Source organism: Borostomias antarcticus, assembly GCF_949987555.1.
Source record: "Borostomias antarcticus genome assembly, chromosome: 10".
NCBI classification, from domain to species: Eukaryota; Metazoa; Chordata; class Actinopteri; order Stomiiformes; family Stomiidae; genus Borostomias; species Borostomias antarcticus.
This window is the reverse complement of record NC_140243.1, coordinates 7,831,340-7,850,174: the sequence shown is the minus strand read 5'-3', so window position 1 is coordinate 7,850,174 and position 18,835 is coordinate 7,831,340. Positions and strand designations below refer to the sequence as shown.

Sequence of the window (18,835 nt, the reverse complement as noted above, 5' to 3'; positions counted from 1 at the left end):
CTGTGTTATCGAAAACCCCTCAGGAATGACCGCGGTTTGGAACCACGTCAGTATTGGCTGTGTTACGCGCCTGTGTGTTTATGAATGGGTTGTCATGGAGTTGTTCCAGATGTGGCGTACACTCACTGGTTGGATCCCGCCAAGTACCAACCAATGAGAAACCACCTCCCCGTAGATCTCCTTAGTCTAATGCCTCCCCCTCCCTTCAACCCTCCCCCTCCCACCCCTGCTGCTCCCTCCTCCTCTCTCCCTCCCTCCCTCCCTCCCTACCCCAGGGTCTTCAGACGAGGTTTCCCTGGAACAGGAGTCGGAGGATGACATGCACTCCTCCCACGGCTCGCTCGACAAGCAGACCCACCACCGTGCCAACACCACCATGCACGTGTGCTGGCACCGCAACACCAGCGTGTCCATGTCTGACCACAGCCTGGCTGTGGAGGTACTCCCCCACCTCCTCCTCTCGACTGCTCCAAGAACACACACACACACACACGCGCACACACGGATGCACCCACACACATACTATCGCCTGGCCAGAAAGTAGTATCTACTTTGGTTTAGAGTCAGACAGATCCGTGCGGTCTGGAGTCCACGGCTTGTCCTCGACTGTCCTCCTTCAAGCGTCGCTTTTCGTCCGCCACGCCCACCCTCTCACCCGTGTCCCCACCACCTCCCTCTCCCACTGCTCCTCTCCGTGGTTTAACCCGCTCATCTCCCTCACAGTCTTGTCATTTCACTGTTTCATTATTCCTTGACCTCGTCTGCTGTTTGTGAGGCGGTCTCTTTCTGTTTTCAGGACCTCTGTACTGGTGCATGAACTTATCAGTAATGATGATGATGATGATGTTCTGTCACTAACATCTACACACTGCAGCCCCGGAGGACTTCCTAAGTGTTCTTTCTTTTCTTCTCTCCCCATCCTCCAACTGCTAACATGCTAACTCATCCACATTTTCTCCTGTCCTTTTCCTCTCCTCCTCCTCCCTCTGTCCCTGCCTGTCTCTCTCTCTCTGTCCCTGCCTGTCTCTCTCTCTGTCCCTGCCTGTGTCTCTCTCTCTCCTGCCTGTCTGTCTCTGTTTCTGCTTGTGTCTCTCTCTCTCTCTCTCTCTCTGCGGCCCGCCTCAGTGCTCTGCTCTCCGGCCGTCTCTCCAGAACTGCCCCCTCGGTATCTTCTGGGCCAGGTCCAGAGACCCAACACCATCACACACGTGTGCTGGTACCGCAACCAGAACCTCTCTCTCACTGATTACCTACGCATGAACCAGGTAGCCTACCCCAGTCAGGACAGACTCGGCGCTTCAGATCAATTCAAGCTGCCTTATAGGCTCTGTGCACCAGCTCCACTACTTCCTGAAAGTCACTTGGCTTCTTTATTTCCTGTCCTATATGATTGGATTAAGTGATTAATCAGGTGTGCGGCAGACCCAGCGCACACCTCATTAATCACTTAATCCAATCATATTGGACAGGAAATAAAGAAGCCAAGTGACTTCCAGGAAGTAGTGAAGCTGGTGCACAGAGCTTATTGGCTTTAGGCGACAGTTATAGTAGTGGGAGAGAGTTGAACAAGGCGGGTTGAACAAGTCTCTAATGGCACACTCTTCCTTCACCACCATTAAATCGTTTTAGTGACAGCATACATGTTACATACATTCTCCTCATGGCTTAAGGAAATAAACCACATTTCAACAAATCACCACTCTGACATTTCAAACTCATGCCGTTGACTATAATTGTCCAGTTTCTCTCCCAGTTTCCCTCCCTAACCTCTCTCTCTCTCTCTCTCTCTCTCTCTCTCTCTCTGCCTCCTCCTCTTGTCTCTCCTCCATGTCTCTCCTATCAGAATCAGCTCTCAGGCTACCTCCTTAGGAAGTTCAAGAACAGCAACGGGTGGCAGAAGCTCTGGGTGGTCTTCACCAACTTCTGCTTGTTCTTCTACAAGACTCACCAGGTACAGGCCTCACTCACCATTCACACAATCAGCTCCTTGTAACCGCGAGGTGCCTGGTGTAGCACCGTCTGCCCCCTCCGACGGCCTCTTCAGCTTTTCTCCGTTTCCCTTGAGTACATGCTGAGAACTCATACATCATTCAAAATGAAACTTTTAATTCACATTGAGCTTTCAAAGCAAGGGCTTAACGGAAAACTGATTATAAGTTGTGAGAAAATGCGCACCAAATCCCCATTCCAGAAACGGCGTCTTAAGCTTCTTTGTCTTGATGCAGGATGACTTCCCCCTGGCCAGCCTGCCGTTGCTAGGCTACACGGTCAGCACCCCTGGGGAGTCGGACAGCATTCACAAGGAGTACGTCTTCAAGCTGCAGTTCAAGTCCCACCTGTACTTCTTCCGGGCAGAGAGCGAGTACACCTTCGAGAGGTACGGGAGGGAAGCGAATTTATCATCCCGACAGTAACCAGAACACTTTTGAATCCGTGTCACACAGGCCAGGCTAGAGGATACGGAGCTGAGGGTCACGGTTTCGTGTTTAGTTTGTGTCTGAACCTCATGTGCACACTCTGTCTCTCTCTCTCTGCCTCTCACTTCTTCTCTCTCTCACACTTGCATCTCTCACTCCTTCTCTTCTCTTTCTCTCTCTCGCCCTCTCTCCTTCTCTTCTCTCTTCATTTCTCTCTCTCACCATCTCTCTCTTTCTCTGTAGATGGATGGAGGTGATCAAGAGTGCGGCCAGCGCCACAGGTCGGATGAGTCTGCTCATACCCAAGGGGCCCGTGGAGATGAACGGGAACTGAGAGCAGCTTCTCGAGCTAGGGGCTGGGCCTCGTAGACTCTGACATAAGACGCACGATGACATCATTTACTTTCACTTGGGCTCCCATCGTCGACATCTCTAAAGCTCTAAAGTGACAACCCATATCTCGGGATTTGGCACAAAACAAATGGCTCAGCGATGACTCAAGACTGGACAAGACTGGCAGTTGTATTTTTTGTTTTTGTTAATTTACATTTCATACATTGTATCCCCCTTTAGATTCTATTGTGGGACTTATTGGTGTAAAAATATGTTTGGGGTAGTCAGTGGTGAAAAGAATAATGTTTATTCCTGTATATCAGTTGTGGTGTTAAAGATGGATACAGTGTAGTCGCAAACAAGTGCTCCTAATGTAGCAGAAGGTGTTATATATAAAGCTGGAAGGAATTAAAGCAGGACCAGGAAGTATAGCAGAGGGTGGTCCTGGGTTTGTTGATCACGGCTAATAGATTTAAACTAAACTTTACAGTATTAGCGAAGTACTCTTTGTCTACTCAGCAAGTGAAAGGGTGCAGCTGTAACGACGCGAGTCACCATTGTGCCGCGTCTGACAGAGGAGCTAAAGAGCGGGGACGCTGATGGGGTCTGTGTCTGTGATGAGGGGAACGGGAAGGTGCTGACAGGGAGGGTGGTTGGGGAGAGGACAGTAGCTGGGAACACACCCAGTTACCCTCAGGAGGGTTAAACGTATGTTGAAATAAGCTTAAGCTGTACAAGTGGTCTATCTACGTTGCTGAGACTTCTGTTTTTAATTCATGGAATATTGAGGCATTTTGTCCACTTTTTCCACACTTATTTTAAGTATTAAGTATTTGTCATTTCCTAGACGTTTATGATTTTGTGGTACTCAGATTGAGAAAAAAGGGTTCACTAACTGGGCGTTAAATGCGGTAAACGCACATGCTGAAAACCAAAATCCTTTCTCTGCCACCAGCTTCCGGAACTTTCAATGGCATTGATGTAAACTTGCTTTTGTTAGAGTTTAGGATTTTTGACTCATACATTATACAACACTGAAACAGACCTTTTAAAAATGTGTTTTGTTATAGGCCTACTTCACTCTTAGGTGACTAGGTTAATCCCATTGTTCAGTAAACATCTTGTGAGGTACTTTTTCCATTAAAAATTTCCCTTTTTCCTACTTGAGAGGCAGCAGATTTGTTTCTCCTTTTGATAAACTAACGGTACATTATGTGGATCAGAAGTAAAATCATAATGTTATCTTCCTGTATTGTCAGTTAATGTGTTTAATTTTCATGGACTGGCCGTAGTCAACTTCATCCACTCAACCTCTTGTTCATCAAACTTCGACATTGTTTGAGTTACTCTTTCAAAGAAAGATAGGAGTTTTTTTTCCTCCTGAAGGGACCATGAGTTTGTGTTTTCTACCATGCTGGCTCTCAGATACAATAGACTTGTGACTTGTGAACAGGTCAAGTCTGGTGGCTGCAACAACACATTGTCTTGAATGTTATCGTGTGTCTTGCTGGGCTTACTGTTTATCGGTAAAAGCTAATATTTAATCAGGATGATTCTTATTAAAATCATTTATTCTTTTTGTTACTTTAGGGACATAGGTAGAGGACGTGGTAAAAAATGGCATGCAGTGTTGATCCTAGCGTCTGTCTTGAAAGTTTCAGATGATCTTTCTAATATGGCAATATGGCTGAAGAGCATTTCAGAAGAGATGAACTGTAACAGTATAACTATGGTAATGATGTCTTGCTGTACATAGGACTGTGTTAGACTATATTATAGTGATATGACTGCTCTGGGCTGACACACAAATAAAAAAACAACAACCCCCCATTCCAGTTCCTGAATGCACTACGTGGGCCCATGGTCTTATAAAGGTATCATTTCTTTGAGGACTGGAATATCTTCTTTTCTCTCTCTGGAGCAGAGGGGTGCAGCGTTGTAGTCCTGTAAACATCCCTGCTACATCCCACATCAATGAGACCAGACTCTCTCTCTCTCTCTCATGCACACTCACTCTCTCTCTCTTTGTCTCTTGTTCTCTCTGGCCGTGAGAGAGAACAAGTGACAACAGCCCCACTGCCCCCCTGCTGTTCAGTCAAGTCCAGTGTTACTCCTATTTATTGTGTAGCAGGTCATGGGGCCCATGCTCCCATGTGTCCTGCATGTAGTCTCATGTTATTGCATTGAAAGGTTAACAAATAAAATGGAACTGCTAGGTCCAGGTGGTAGTTTTAACTCTCTTCTTACCAATGGAAGCAAAGAAGTCTCGCTGAACACTGAATCTCTACCTCAAAACTTTTGTAGTCTTGTCCAGTGCCACACATAAAATCAGAATTTTCTCTTTTAACATCCATGAATCCATCCCTTGGGGTAGCAAGGGACCCGTCTGGCTTGCAGGGCCAACGTCGTCGGAATAGAGTGGAGAAAACATGGTCCGGATCTCGTCCTGTCCATACAGCGTTCTACCAGAGGGGGGCGATGGCGGGCTGGCTTTACCACCAGCCTCACCATCACCATGCAGACTGGGAGGCGTTACCATTGGGGGAAAACCTGGATGGAGGTGACAACACAGTACTTCATTACACCATGGTGAGTCTCCAGCATTGAAGACACTGCTAGAATTATCCAGGGTTTGGGGTTGTCACTGTAGTTTCATACCCCTGCTGTCCACTCCCTCTGTGTTTACAACACTAAAGGAACTAAATATGCAAAATTCAAACTACCAGTGGATGCATGATAGAGTGATAGAGCATGTTCCGTCCCGGCAGCAGGGGCTGTCTTAGAGGCCGGTACAGAGACCTCACTTCTCCCTCCTCACCTGCACACTCGGTCCCTCACGTGAGTGAGCAGGCGTTCGGAGACGCCGGGACAGCTCTTCTCGGCCAGACTGAAGGCGTTCTCCAGCTCCTCCAGGGCCTCCTGGCCCCTCCCTCCAGACCTCCGCCTCTCCCTCAACTGGAGGAGGACACACACACACACACACACACACACACACACACACACACAACACTCATGTCATGGCAGGTGAGTACATCCCTAGTATTTGGGCAGGGAAGATGTAAGAGAGATAGAGGACTGTACCTGTCTGAGGATGGGTATAATCACTGATGTGAGTGACTGTGGTCTAACTTTAGGGAAGGTCCACTTGGGGTCCTGGTCTCTGTCTTCTCCGTCTTCCTCCCTGGAAGGAGGTCACAGGCACTCAGTGTTCAGAACCACTCAGAACCAGACGGAGCCCTCGGGTCAGAACCCATACCGTCCAGCCATGCAGCTTTATTACGGCTGCTTCCTTGTCCTTGTATTTAACAACGCTGCAAGTTTGCTTTTAATCAGTAAAGGTAACATCATGTGGTTGTGTGATGAGAAAACAGCGGTGTGCTGTACAGGCTGGTGATTGGCTGATCTGCGTGATTACTGATTACCCACGTGTCAGAGTCATCAGAGCTGGAGGCGGCGCTATGACCATTCAGTCTCCAACAGCGGTGTCTGTCTATCAGCTCAGCCAGGTAGGAGGTTTTCTTGGTAAAGCGGGTGATGAACTTGTGCTTCAGCAACTCCTTTGCTGTGGGCCTCTGTGGAGACGTTTGTCGCAGTCTCAAGTAAATTGGTCTGTAGTCAAACTGTACTTTTTAAAAATTTGCTATAGATTCACCATGGTAGGTTAGGTTCTCAACTAGGCTATCTACCTAATCAGACAACAAGTAACTGGTGCAATTCACACCCACAATTAGTTCCGATTAAGGGTTCATTATTACATAGAAGGGGAACACTCACAAATCTGGGATCCTTGTTGAGGCAGGCCTCCACAAACTCTTTGAAGGCTTTGCTGTGTGTTCCCTCCAGAGTTGGCGGGTTGCTTTTAGGAATGAGGAAGAGGACTCTCATGGGGTGGAGATCTGAGTTCGGGGGCTCCCCTTTGGCCAACTCAATGGCTGTGATTCCCAGAGACCAGATGTCAGCCTGTGATACATACATAAACATTTTAGAGATTGTAAGAGATGGGCTCAACTTCAGACAATATTTTGAGTACTGAAGATGGCCCCAATCCAGCCAAGGCCAGTGATTTGAGCCTGCGCCCAATCGTAGGGCTGAGAATATACTGTAACGACGCCTTTACCTTGAAATCATATGCCGACTGTTGGATGACCTCTGGTGCCATCCAGAAGGGAGTGCCCACAAAGGTGTTCCTCTTTATCTGTGTGTCTGTAAGCTGGCCTGCGACGCCAAAGTCTGCCAGCTTAACCTTGCCCTGCTCTGACAGCAGCACATTGGCAGCTGGTGAAGGGGAGACACATTCATATAAGGTAGGTAGGTAGGTAGGTAGGTAAGTTAAGTAAGTTAAGTAAGAAAGTAAGTAAGTACGTACGTACGTACGTACGTACGTGTAAGTAAGTAAGTACGTTAATTTAAGAACAATAACATAAAAACAAGGACATAAAAACACATTGAGTTACAGACACAAGAAGCTAGACTAAGGCTAGACTAAGGCCTGTCTGAAGAGATGAGTCTTTAGCTGCTTTTTAAAAGTGTAGAGTGGAAGAGTGTTCCACAGTTTAGGAGCCACAATTTCAAAGGCTCGTTCATCTTTAGTTTTTAGCCTTGAACAGGGGACAACCAATAAGCCCTGGTCAGAGGACCTGAGTGACCTTCTAGTGATGTAGGGATGGAGTATGTCACAGATGTACACAGATGCCTGACCATGCAGGGCTCTAACAGTGATGACAAGAACCTTAAACTGAATCCTAATATGATGGGGAGCCAACGTAAGGAAGCTAAGGGTTAGGGTTAGCCTGCAGTCGAATCGAACAAACCTACTGACTAGTTCTTTCATGTAGATCTTTGAATCAGCAACTGGGCCTGTCTGTAAGTTTTCAGGGGAAAATCTTAGTCTAGACCTTTGATGTCTCGATGGATTTTCCTCTCACAATGCAGGTAGTCCAGCCCTTTGAGAATCTCCCTCAGGATTGTGGCTATGAAGGCCTCTGCCAGGGGCCCTGGCCTCAGCTGCAAACACACATGCACACACACACCTCAAACCCGCTGAAATCAAGCATGAATCAAGTGTTAGAATAAATACGGTGATGACTTCACTTACCATATCCAGGGCAGAGCCACCACCCAGGTACTCCATTATGATCCACAGTTTGGTCCCCTGTATGAAGAACCAGTGATAGAATTGCTTTAAAAAGCATTTCCATTCAACATTCACATGAACTAAAAGCAGTTTCATCCCTTCATCCATGACTGTAATGACAGACTTTTCTACAGATCACTGTGGATTTTGCCAAGCAGTTTAATCTTTCCCTTCAATAGGCTGAGTGCACCTTGAGGTACGAGCCTAAATATTTGGTGACGAAGGGACTGTCACACTGGCTGAGCACAGTGATCTCTTGCTGGATGTCCTCGATTTCATCCTCGGCCTCCTCCAAGTCGATGATCTTGATGGCCACCACCTCTTTGGTGCGACTGTTGATACCCTTGTAGACTTCCCCAAAAGAGCCCTTACCAATCCGCTGCAGTTTGGTAAAGTGCTCTTCTGGATCCAGATAAGAGTTCTGCTAAACAAAACACAAAGTTGATGTATCCATCTTGATGTGTTGAGTTTTAATTCTAGTTATTTATTAAAATTCTTCTGTTTTGATAGTCTGACATAATTGTTATTCCAGCACATGATACAACACATGACCATTTCATTGGCAGGTTTCAGTTACTAAGCAAGATATACTAGTGGCTATCACAGTGGAGTCCACTGCATTGACACACATTAATTAAAAACGGTATATTTCTCTTTAGCAATGAGAGAAATGTTGGCACTGATTGAGTTCATATGTTATAAAAGCGTTATCCCAAAGTGTAATCTTTGACTGTTTGCTTGGCTCTCTCAGCCCCTCCCTGTGTGGACTGGAATCCCCGAACACGTCAAGTTGAGTCATAAACATATACATCTGTGGGGACAGAGTCCAACGCCTCTTCAAACTGTCCCTACTAAAGACAGTCAGTATAAGACTAGTATCGAATAATACGTGTTGTACAGATTTAATCTCTACACTGTCTTATTTCCTTTCCTTGTCCAGAAGCAGCTCAGCAATCATAGGAATAGCTGTCGTCAAACTATTGCCAGTGCCATGTTCTGAAACAACGAACACGTTTTCATTCTCATTTGTCATCTTCAGAATTTAAAGTAAAACGTATACAGTGCTTTGCCATTGTTAGTGTGAGCAAAGAAGAGCTACAGCAGTACATTCCATAAGATAAGGATGACTCTCAACCTGAACTCCTACCCTGCACAGTAAAATCCAACATGATAAACCCAATAAAGTTGGGCTATACAGATAAAACTTTTCTAGAGAAGGGGGGGGCACCAGGGAACTGTCCCTCTATTGTACGATTCAATTACATCAGAGAGAAAAAACAAGTTGATCCAGAAAATTCAAAGAAACGTTTGTCATAGGTAGCCAGTGTTTTTCTTCAATCAAATGTTGCTGCTGATTCATATTGGCATGGTGGCAGAGAATCAAGTTTCCCTGCATGCGCGTCACCTCCTGCACTTGAATTGGTTTCGCTTGTGCGTAAAGCCCTTCCCAATTACCTGGTTTTGTGTCAGATGTTCCATCACTGCTGGTGAGGATGACAGTCAAAACTCGCTCCAACAGACACTCGATAATTTGTCCTGCTCTCGTAAAAAAAAAATCCTAATGATGTCTTGCCTACAGCTTACCGCCGAAGTGGAGAACTCTCAATTTGCTCTGCGTAATGTTCTCAATGGCAACAGGAGCATATGGTCACTATCGGAAAATGTAATCCATCAGACAGCAGATGTCACAATTTTTCGACACGTAGGCCTATCAATATTTAATTATTCTCAGGGGGAGAGTCCCACCGCGCCCATTGTTTATTATAGCGGAGTGAGTCAGGTGATACCTCTATCGCTACCATGGAGATATAGGCTACTGTATATAAAAACATGATGCATAGTGACTCAACAGATGGCAGCATTGCATTATGAGATGCAGAACAGAGCAAAATGCATTATCTACCATCATTCAACAAATTTAATTTTGTATCTCTAGTATTTTGTGATATTAATACCTTCAACTTGTAGGCTATTCCTTGATTTTCTTGAGTGGCATCTGTCAGAGCAGAAGTCAACATAGGGAATCCCAATGGGAAGGGCATTCCTTGGGCAAGCCCAGACAGAACTTCCACAGACTGACGTTTTTGTTGGTGGGAAGGGCGTGGGCATAGACATTGGGCGTGGGTATAAGGCCTGATTCATAGTCGACGTAAACAACGCAAGCTACGTTGTGAACGCAAGCTCCAACATGACTCGAGAGCTTGCATCTGTGTTTTTTGTGGAAACGCAAGGAATTGCACTATTGCGCAACGTTCCAACATCTTACTCTTCAACATGGGTGAATTAAGGTCTTACAATCACTTTTGAATATGTGTTGAATTTGAAAGGTGAATCAACTTTGAAATCCCAACTTTGTTTCAACGGCTTACTTTTCAACATGAGTAAATTCAACATTGCATCACTGTTGAAACTGCAACTTTGTTTAAACTTATTACTTTTCAATCATGTAGCCACGGAGAACAAAGGCGTGAACTTTTTACAATTTTATTTTACATTAGAATCAAGATGCACATGTAGGCCCTCAACAGCAGTGAATGTGGTTGCAACATTGACAACTGTGCAAATAGCAACAACATCAATCCAACAATAATGTGAACAAGTGTTTGTGGCACTGGCATGCACACACACACAAACACATTTTGTGACATACTTCTATACAGCAATGCTACAAAAAAAGGCATTCACAGTCAATCTGCCGGCTGGTAAGAGTTTTTAGCTTTCTAAACATACAACCAGCACAATACGACCCAGGATGTAGCCTGTTAAAACGCGAAAGCAAAACCAACTTAGTTAGCAAGCTAAACAATATATTAACCGGCAAAAGTTGGACAACAAGGGAATGACTGGCACATTGCTCAGCTTGTATATAAGTAGATACTAGCTACGTCCAGCTAGTGCGAGACAAACATTACACACGATGTACCGCACCAAAATTTCCAAAGAAACTAAGGTGTCCATAATAGGACATCCTCGGATGTCCACAAAAGGAAATTCGAATCTCATTCTTTGTGCAAGTGCAAAATAAGGATTTGTGATGATATATAAAGCAAAACCTTTGTTGGGCCACTTTTTACCCATATTGTGCATTAAAGGGCTATAAGGCAGGTTGAAGACATCATGTTGACGTTGTTGTAGGCTACATCAACGTACAGATCTTCAACAGAATTTCAATGTTGATTTATAAGTATTTTATCAACCTTTTTCAACCATTGAGCATTCAATATTGTTTCAAGGTTGAAACGACGACTGACATATGTCAGAGGTGTTGGGCTGGTCAGAGGTGGAGGGTTGGTCAGAGGTGGAGGTCTGGTCAGAGGTGCAGGGCTGGTCAGAGGTGGAGGGCTGGTCAGAGGTGGAGGTCAGAGGTAGAGGGCTGGTCAGAGGTGGAGGTCTGGTCTCCAGCTGAGGCTGCCCAGCCCCTAAGTCTGAAGTGATATCTTAATAACAACACTATAGCTTACAATGAGAATCAGAATCAGTTTTTATGATTAAAATCGTTTTTTATTTATTTATAAATTTGCCACCTCCACCGCCTCCACCGCCTCCTCTTCGGAGCCAGGGAAGAGAAGAGAGAGAGAAGAGGACATCTCTCTCTCTCTCCCTGACTCTCTCTCAGTGGTCCAGAGAGATTGAGAGAGGAGATACCTCTGACCAGCCCTCCACCTCTGACCAACCCTCCACCCCTGCCCAGCCCTCCACCCCAGCCCTCCACCCCTGCCCAGCCCTCCACCCCAGCCCTCCACCCCAGCCCTCCACCCCTGCCCAGCCCTCCACCCCAGCCCTCCACCCCTGCCCAGCCCTCCACCCCTGCCCAGCCCTCCACCTCTGACCAGTCAAGATGATACCTCCTTCTCCTCTCTCTCTCTCTCTGGCCCACTGAGAGAGAGTCAGGGGGAGAGATGGAGACGTCCCCCCCTCTCTCTCTCTCTCTGGCTGCTCTTCCTCTGTCGCTCTCTGGCTGCTCTTCCTCTGTCGCTCTCTGGCTGCTCTTCCTCTGTCGCTCTCTGGCTTTTATACACCTCCTGGCCCACGTCACAAGCGTGCTCTGTGACGTCACGGTTTGCAAGGCTCTGTGACGTCACGGTTTGCAAGGCTCTTTTGACAAAACCACCAACTTTCTAAAATCACTGTAAATCACTTGATTGGTACTTTCAGACAGGTGTGATGAAGGTGTATCGAGTATCCTGGATTTGGCGTTAATATTATAATAATATTCTTCCGTTCAAAATAAAGCAACTACCAAAAGTGAAAAAGTCTTTATTGAGATATGCCGCTATCCAACTATATTTCAAAGTTGAAGGTCGGTCGTGTGCTTCTATGCTGCAGAAGGAACAACCCAGTATACACCGTCATAGCCTACCTTATCTAATAAGACCCGATTACATTGAACATTTGACACTATATAATATTGGTAATAACAACATTGGGGTGAACTGTCTGTATCTGTCACATCCATGTCAGTCTCATATAGGGAACTCGGACTGAGAGCTTCCTGTTCAAAAATAGCACTTAGCACCAGTTAGACATATGTGGTTAACAGAAGAGAAACTGTCTACCAGACATCTACGGTCACTTTATTTTAGACACAATATTCTGTATTGTATACCTGTTCTTTATCTTCTTGTCATTTGTTGTTTGTTTGGTTTGCAGCTTGGATTTTTCAGTGGGCTGCATTTATCCTGAAAAATTGTGCTACTAGGACAAAAACGTGCCAAGTCCCAGAAGAGCAGGCCTACTGTTTTTCATGAGAAAGGTCCGACTGGAATGCTGGCTCCTAGTCAGGAATAATGGTTTGGCTTTGGCAGTGGAAGATTCTTGAAGGGTTCTACTGACTGTAAACTCTCGTGACTAAAACCCAGTCCAAGCAGGTCAATAGAGGGATGTACAAATTTCAGAGAAATAAAAGAAATAGGCCTATATACTCATCTAGCCCGTGGCCATAGTTATGGACCATCAAGCAATAAAAGTCAGACAGAGATTAGATTACCTAAATGGTAGAAAAGCAAGGTATGGCAAGTTTAGTGAATATGAGTAGCCAATATGCCCATGCTCCAAAGTAGAGACAAGTCTTATTCCTCCCATTGAGGGAAAACCAAGCTGCTAGACCAGGGGACGAGGCGGGGCATCAATGGATCTGAAGTCTCGTTATCTCCGTCTGTGAACTAGACCGAATCACTGTCCATAGAAGGAAACGTTGCCAGAGCGCGCGCTGCGTTTTGGGGCATGACGAATAACTGACGATGGTTGGCATCAAACACAAAATTCATTCAATGATCAAAACACCGCTTTGGATATTGGGGTAACCATTGAAGACCTGAACAGTTTTTTCAACGTGGGATTGATGTTATGTTCGATAATTTGTAGTCGGGTCGTGGAGTGCCAAAAATATGGATTTGCAGTGAGATTTTTCATAAGTAGGCTAGTCTAGGAACACGCCGCGTCGTAACCAAATTACCAAGGAATTGAGCGTGCTTCAAGGGTCGGTAGGCTACCTTTGTTTAATTCCTGCGTAGCCGATAGGCTTTATGAGCTATAGCCTCGGCTCGGCTCACTGTTAGGCTACCTAACTTGTTAAATTCAAGGATGCTTTCATAGCCTAAATGTTGACCAACTTTAACCATAACATATCTCTGCTGATCAATGTGTAATTTAGTATAGCCATTATTCATGGTCTATAGCTAGGCTATAGCCTATGCTTCCGTAGAAATTAATTAGTCTCCTCTAGTCAGTCCTCTAGTTTGTAGTGTGACGGTTGAAACGAGGGCGCGTAGCCTAATTAACTTGGCAGTTCTGGATTATTATTAAGATGCTTGTCTGAATTCAACTCTTCTCCTCATATTCTTTTCAGGGAGATACTCAAAACGCCTGTCATCAGAGGGAGGGCTAGAGAACTGGACTTCTGGTGACAGACGACCACCGTACACGGACGGGGACTGAATAGGAGGCGCGACGATTTTTTGTGGTCAACGCTAATGAGGGGCATGGAGATGCTGCGCCGCTCTTCAGTGTTTGCGGCTGAGGTGATGGAAGTGTTCGACCGCTCCCCCACAGACAAGGAACTCGTGTCACAGGCCAAGGCATTGTGTAGGGACTATATCCACTCTAGGCTGAATCGTGCAGGCATAGGGTGGTCCAAGCCTGAACATGGACTTGGAGAGGTGTCCTCAGTCCTCCTCTGGTTAGGTAAGGGGTTGGCACTTGTGTGGGTTTCTACTTCTTAAGATTGACTTAATACATTTAAAGCATTCTATTATTGTTCTGCAACAAATCTCCTCTCCTAACCCCCCAGGTGACGAGTTGGAATACCTACGGCCCAACATTTACCGTAATGTGGCCCGACAGCTGAACATCACTGTGGCGTCTGAGAGCGTGGTGTCTGATGCCTTCCTGGCCGTGGCTGCAGACATTTTCTCCACAGGTAGAATAGAACAGTTTGTTTGTCTTGTTTAACCAGTACGGGTACAGTTTCACTGGAATTATTGTAATCGCTTGTTTTAACAGTATCTTATCAGTAGTAATCAGTTCCTCATTCCAGTCCTAGTTACTCCTACTCAGCTAGACATTTAAAGGTTCCCAAACTGGCAATTTACTGTCTGTCGTCTAGCAGTCTATCAGTACCATCCTCATCTACTTATCCCATCCGATCATGGATGACTAGACTAAACTAGATTCAGCACTCAGAATATCTACCTCAGTGGGAACAAAATTGATTTGCGTGCTGTAACAACATGGTTCAGTCCGTGTTATTGGCAGTGTAATCTTCATGGAAGAGTGGATGTGGAGGAAGGGAGGACACAGCTGGCAGGCCTTGTAGAAGGGTGTTCTGGATAGAAAGGAAGGACTGGAGGACTTACAATATACCATTTGTCAAACGAATATAGTGTAGGCCTGAGTGTAAGTAAAGCTCGACTCATTCTTAACAGTAATAGAGTTCAACTTACTGTACGCTTTGTTTCTGCTTTTAAATGGGTCGCGTCAATCTGATTTACCTGAGGGGGTCTTTGACTAATGGTAAAAGTAGACATGTTTTGTATACATTGAAACTAAACTGTACACTAAGCAGCAGCTCAGAGAGAGAAATTTCTTGCAGCACTTTGTAAAATAAACACACTCTAGGCTCCCAGGATCCGATTTAAGACATGCCTCGGCTGCTCGGGTCTCCTGTTTGCATGGAACTGGCTGAGTTGAGAACTCTGGCCCATATTAGGTTAAAACGTCCCCATGTGAGAGATAATGCCAGACAGATAGGCCCCGCCCTGGGAGTTAAACAGAACTTCAACAGAACCAGCCTTTTCCTGAGGGAATAACATAGCTGCTCCAGGATATAACAGTGTGTGCCCCACACAAACATCAGACTCGGCCTTGTCTGCTTTTTACATGTTCGTTGGAAGCCTTATGCAGTTGCTACTGTGACTGTATAGCAGGATGGTGAAATTAGATGGGATCTGGGCAAAACAGTGGAGTGAGATTTATTTTAAACTAAAATATTTTAAACTTATCAATCTACTGTGTAGTGGACATGTAATAGACTAGCCTCATAAGACCATCCTGATCTTGTGAGCTCACATTCAGTAAACTAGATCAGGATGGTCTTACAAGGCTAGTAGTAGACACACTTTTACCATCTCAAATGAGTCCCAGAGGATCTGCCTGGTGAAGTCTCACAGCAAAAACTCAGGATGGGTGTGTGAGTCCATTAGCTAACTGTTAAATAACCCTCAGAGATTGACAGCTTAGCTGAGCTCATAGTGCATTGTTGCCCATGACTTCCTGTCATGGGCAACAGTAGATTATGCTATGCACTTCCCAGGGAACAGTCCAGTGTTTTTTCCCCAAGCTACAATTCTTCTCCTCTGCTACTGTATAGTATATCGTCTGTTGTTAAGATACTGTATGATAGATCTGAAACTTAATGTTGTTTTAATGGGGTGGTCTAGCTACTACTGTCACAGACCTAGGCTGCAGAAGAGTGAGGAATTGCAGGTCTGGAAAAAAGCTTTCATTAGCTTTGCAGAGGTTTAGACGGGTTTACTTCCCATAGACAGATCTCACCACTATCTACAACTCTGTCTACACGACAGACGAGAATGAGGCTGCCTCTATTCTGAGGTTCTACTCTGTGTCTATGAACACCTAGCCATAATCACCACTCCTGACCATAAATGGTGAAGTGGATAAAACCCTAACTTAAAACATGAGGATCAGGCTTGATAAATGCCTGCCGTCCGAGCTAATAAGAAATTGTGTATCTCTGTAGCAGTCCAAGCCAAGCTGTTCCTGTGTTTTCTTCAGCGGCAGATAGGCACATCGGTTGAATTTCTGGCTTCTGTTGTGGTATATATAACCTCTTTCTCTGCCCCCCCCCCCCCCCCCCCCACACACCTTTAAATTAGAGAGCTGCTGGCAGAGACGCATCCTCAGATCACAGAGGCATTCTGCTCAGAGCTGCTCTGTTTATGCCTTGTCACGCTCTCCCCACCCCAAATCTACTCATGCACAAAAACCCCACGATGAACTCATTACTATTATCCATTTTCCAGGGTTTTATGCGATCCGACATTGTTCTGGAATCAAGTCAAAGAGGTCGTCATAAGTTCATTTGTTACCAATGAAATAAATGATTCAGGCTTAGGTTAACTGTCTGATGCTTGCAGGTTTACTGTACTGTTTTGGTCAGTGTGTGCGTTTGTGTGTGTCTCCCCCCCAGGTGTGACGTGGGGGAAGGTGGTGTCCCTGTATGCGGTGGCGGGGGCTCTGGCTGTGGATTGTGTGCGGCACGGACACCCAGCCATGGTCCACACCATTGTGGACTGTATGGGCGAGTTTGTCCGCAAGAGCCTGGTCTCCTGGCTCAAAAGAAGAGGAGGCTGGGTAAGAAGAGAAAAGAAAACAAACACTGTCTCCATGCAGCGCATGGTGGTCTCTGTAGGCCGGTGGGACAGCATTTGATTTAAGCCGGGCGGTGTAAGAATGTTAACCTCTTATGTATCCATGGTCTGCAGTATGTGGAGTCGTTGGTATGTGTCGAATGTACAGTAGTGTATGTAAGTTGGTCCAGCTGTGTGTGGTGCATGCGGCAGGGTGGGTGCTGACAGTGTTTCAGCAGTGATCTGATGCAACAGTGGTGAGGTGAATGAGTCTTTGTTACTGTATTGAAAGATGGTGATAGACATGTGCAGCCGTAATGCAGTTCTCCGAATGGGAGCCGGGGGCGGCTGTAGCTCAGGAGGTAGAGCGGGTTGTCCAATGATCGTAGGGTCGATGGTTCGAATCCCGGCTCCTCCTAACGATATGTTGAAGTGTCCTTGGGCAAGACACTGAATCCCAAATTGCTCCCAATGAGTAGGCTAGCACCTTGCGTGGCAGCTGCCACCATTGGTGTGTGTATGTGTGTGTGAATGGGTGAATGAGAGGCCTGTGATAAAAGCGCTGTATAAGTGCAGTCCATTTACCATGAATGATACAGGACCGATAGTCAGGATGACAGACTCCGCTTGAATACAGTACTTACTAGGACCTAGCCTACATAGAATAGAATAGAAAGTGTATACTTGGTATACTTGCCATGTGTAACAAGTACGGGTACAGGTACAATGGAATCATTCTAATTGCTTCCTTACAGTATCATATCAGTGCTTATCATTTCCTCATTCCAGTCCTAGGTACTCATAGGTAGCTAGGTAGACATTTAAAAGTTCCCAAACTGGCAATTTACTATACTATCCGTCGTCTATCAGTATCAGTGTGTAAAACCAGTGTAAAAAGACCTGGCAAAACGCCTCTGTTAAGATCTGCTCTGCTTTGTTGGCAAGGCTTAAAAGTGAATAAAGCCCTGTTCTAACTCTGAAACGATGCGTTTGAAGAGAGTATGCAGTTTCATTGAAGAGCACTATGCTGTCTAATCCTGGCCTGTTTCTGTTGGTTCCACTTGTCCCAAGTCACTTAACTCTTCTGGATTAGTAGGGCAGCACAAAATGGAAGACAATGCATTGCATAGCCAACTATGAGGGAAGGAACGAGGGGCCTATTTTTCTGAACTACAGTTTCTGTCTTCTTTTTTGCAAACACATTTTACAGATAACTCACTAATGGAAGTCTTATGTGGAGCTCAGTGTGCTAAAGTGGAATTTGACAGCAATTCCCTCTGTTACTGTGCTATTTGATTGCCTTTGAAAACATTTGAAACATGTGGAAATATGTGTTGTTAAGATTACACTGTTAGCTTTGGCTGTGAAATTAAATATTTGCGGGCCAGGCCAGACACATTTCTGCTTAACACAGTTTCCCAGGATTAAAGTACACATACAGTATGGGTTTCAAACGCAAAGTTCAAAACATTATACATTATTTGAATGAACAAATGCCACAAATGCAATCAGTTTGCTAATCTTAGATGCCCGACCAAAGGCTATTGTGTGATGTTCTATGGGTTGGTGAGATAGGCCTACTGCAGTAATATGCACACTCTATAAGCCATTCACAGCCCTGCCCTGTACTGTAGAATTGCCATGTACTACGCATGTGCTTATCTTTACTACATACACTGTATGAAACTTTGACCTGCACTCAAATATTCATGCCAGTATATAGGTGAATGTTTCTGTGTCATTGAAATAGCATAATACTGTATCTGAATGGTTCCTTTATCTCTCTCTCCCCCTCTCTCTCTCTCTCCCTCTCTCTCTCTCTCTCTCTCTCTCTTCAAACAGGCTGATGTAACAAAGTGCGTTGTGAACACTGACTCCAGCTTCCGCTCACACTGGCTGGTGTCTGCCACCCTTGCCTGTGGGCACTACCTGAAAGCCATAGTGTTTTATCTGCTCCGAGATAAGTGAGGGTGTATGTCTGTGCTATAAGGACAATCTGCCTAATTCACCAGCAGAGGGGCCACCACCCTCCCCTGAGGACCCCACTGCTTCTGATATGTTTACACCCGCTTTAGTTTGCACTA

General features: G+C 45.5%; 3 protein-coding genes across 3 annotated transcripts in view; 2 read left to right on the top strand and 1 right to left on the bottom strand.

Annotated features, from left to right (window-relative positions):
* The window catches only part of farp2 (FERM, RhoGEF and pleckstrin domain protein 2), a 28,279-nt gene extending 23,778 nt beyond the window's left edge, over positions 1–4,501 (top strand). The window contains exons 24-27 of the mRNA XM_084444102.1: positions 276–439; positions 1,844–1,951; positions 2,226–2,377; positions 2,661–4,501. Coding sequence (XP_084300228.1) covers positions 276–439; positions 1,844–1,951; positions 2,226–2,377; positions 2,661–2,751 — 515 coding nt within the window. The 3' untranslated portion in view covers positions 2,752–4,501. The remainder of the gene's footprint in view (positions 1–275; positions 440–1,843; positions 1,952–2,225; positions 2,378–2,660) is intronic.
* Positions 4,502–5,564: 1,063 nt separating this feature from the next.
* stk25a (serine/threonine kinase 25a) lies at positions 5,565–9,686 on the bottom strand (the record flags this gene model as incomplete). Its single annotated transcript, XM_084443935.1, has 9 exons — positions 5,565–5,669; positions 5,832–5,931; positions 6,177–6,322; positions 6,525–6,710; positions 6,868–7,025; positions 7,646–7,754; positions 7,846–7,902; positions 8,075–8,305; positions 9,672–9,686. 9 exons carry the CDS (start codon positions 9,684–9,686, stop codon positions 5,565–5,567), a joined length of 1,107 nt encoding a protein of 368 aa, XP_084300061.1.
* Positions 9,687–13,856: 4,170 nt separating this feature from the next.
* Positions 13,857–18,719, top strand: boka (BCL2 family apoptosis regulator BOK a; the record flags this gene model as incomplete). Its single annotated transcript, XM_084444058.1, has 4 exons — positions 13,857–14,067; positions 14,174–14,302; positions 16,562–16,755; positions 18,594–18,719. 4 exons carry the CDS (start codon positions 13,857–13,859, stop codon positions 18,717–18,719), a joined length of 660 nt encoding a protein of 219 aa, XP_084300184.1.
* Between the last annotated feature and the right edge of the window lie 116 nt (positions 18,720–18,835).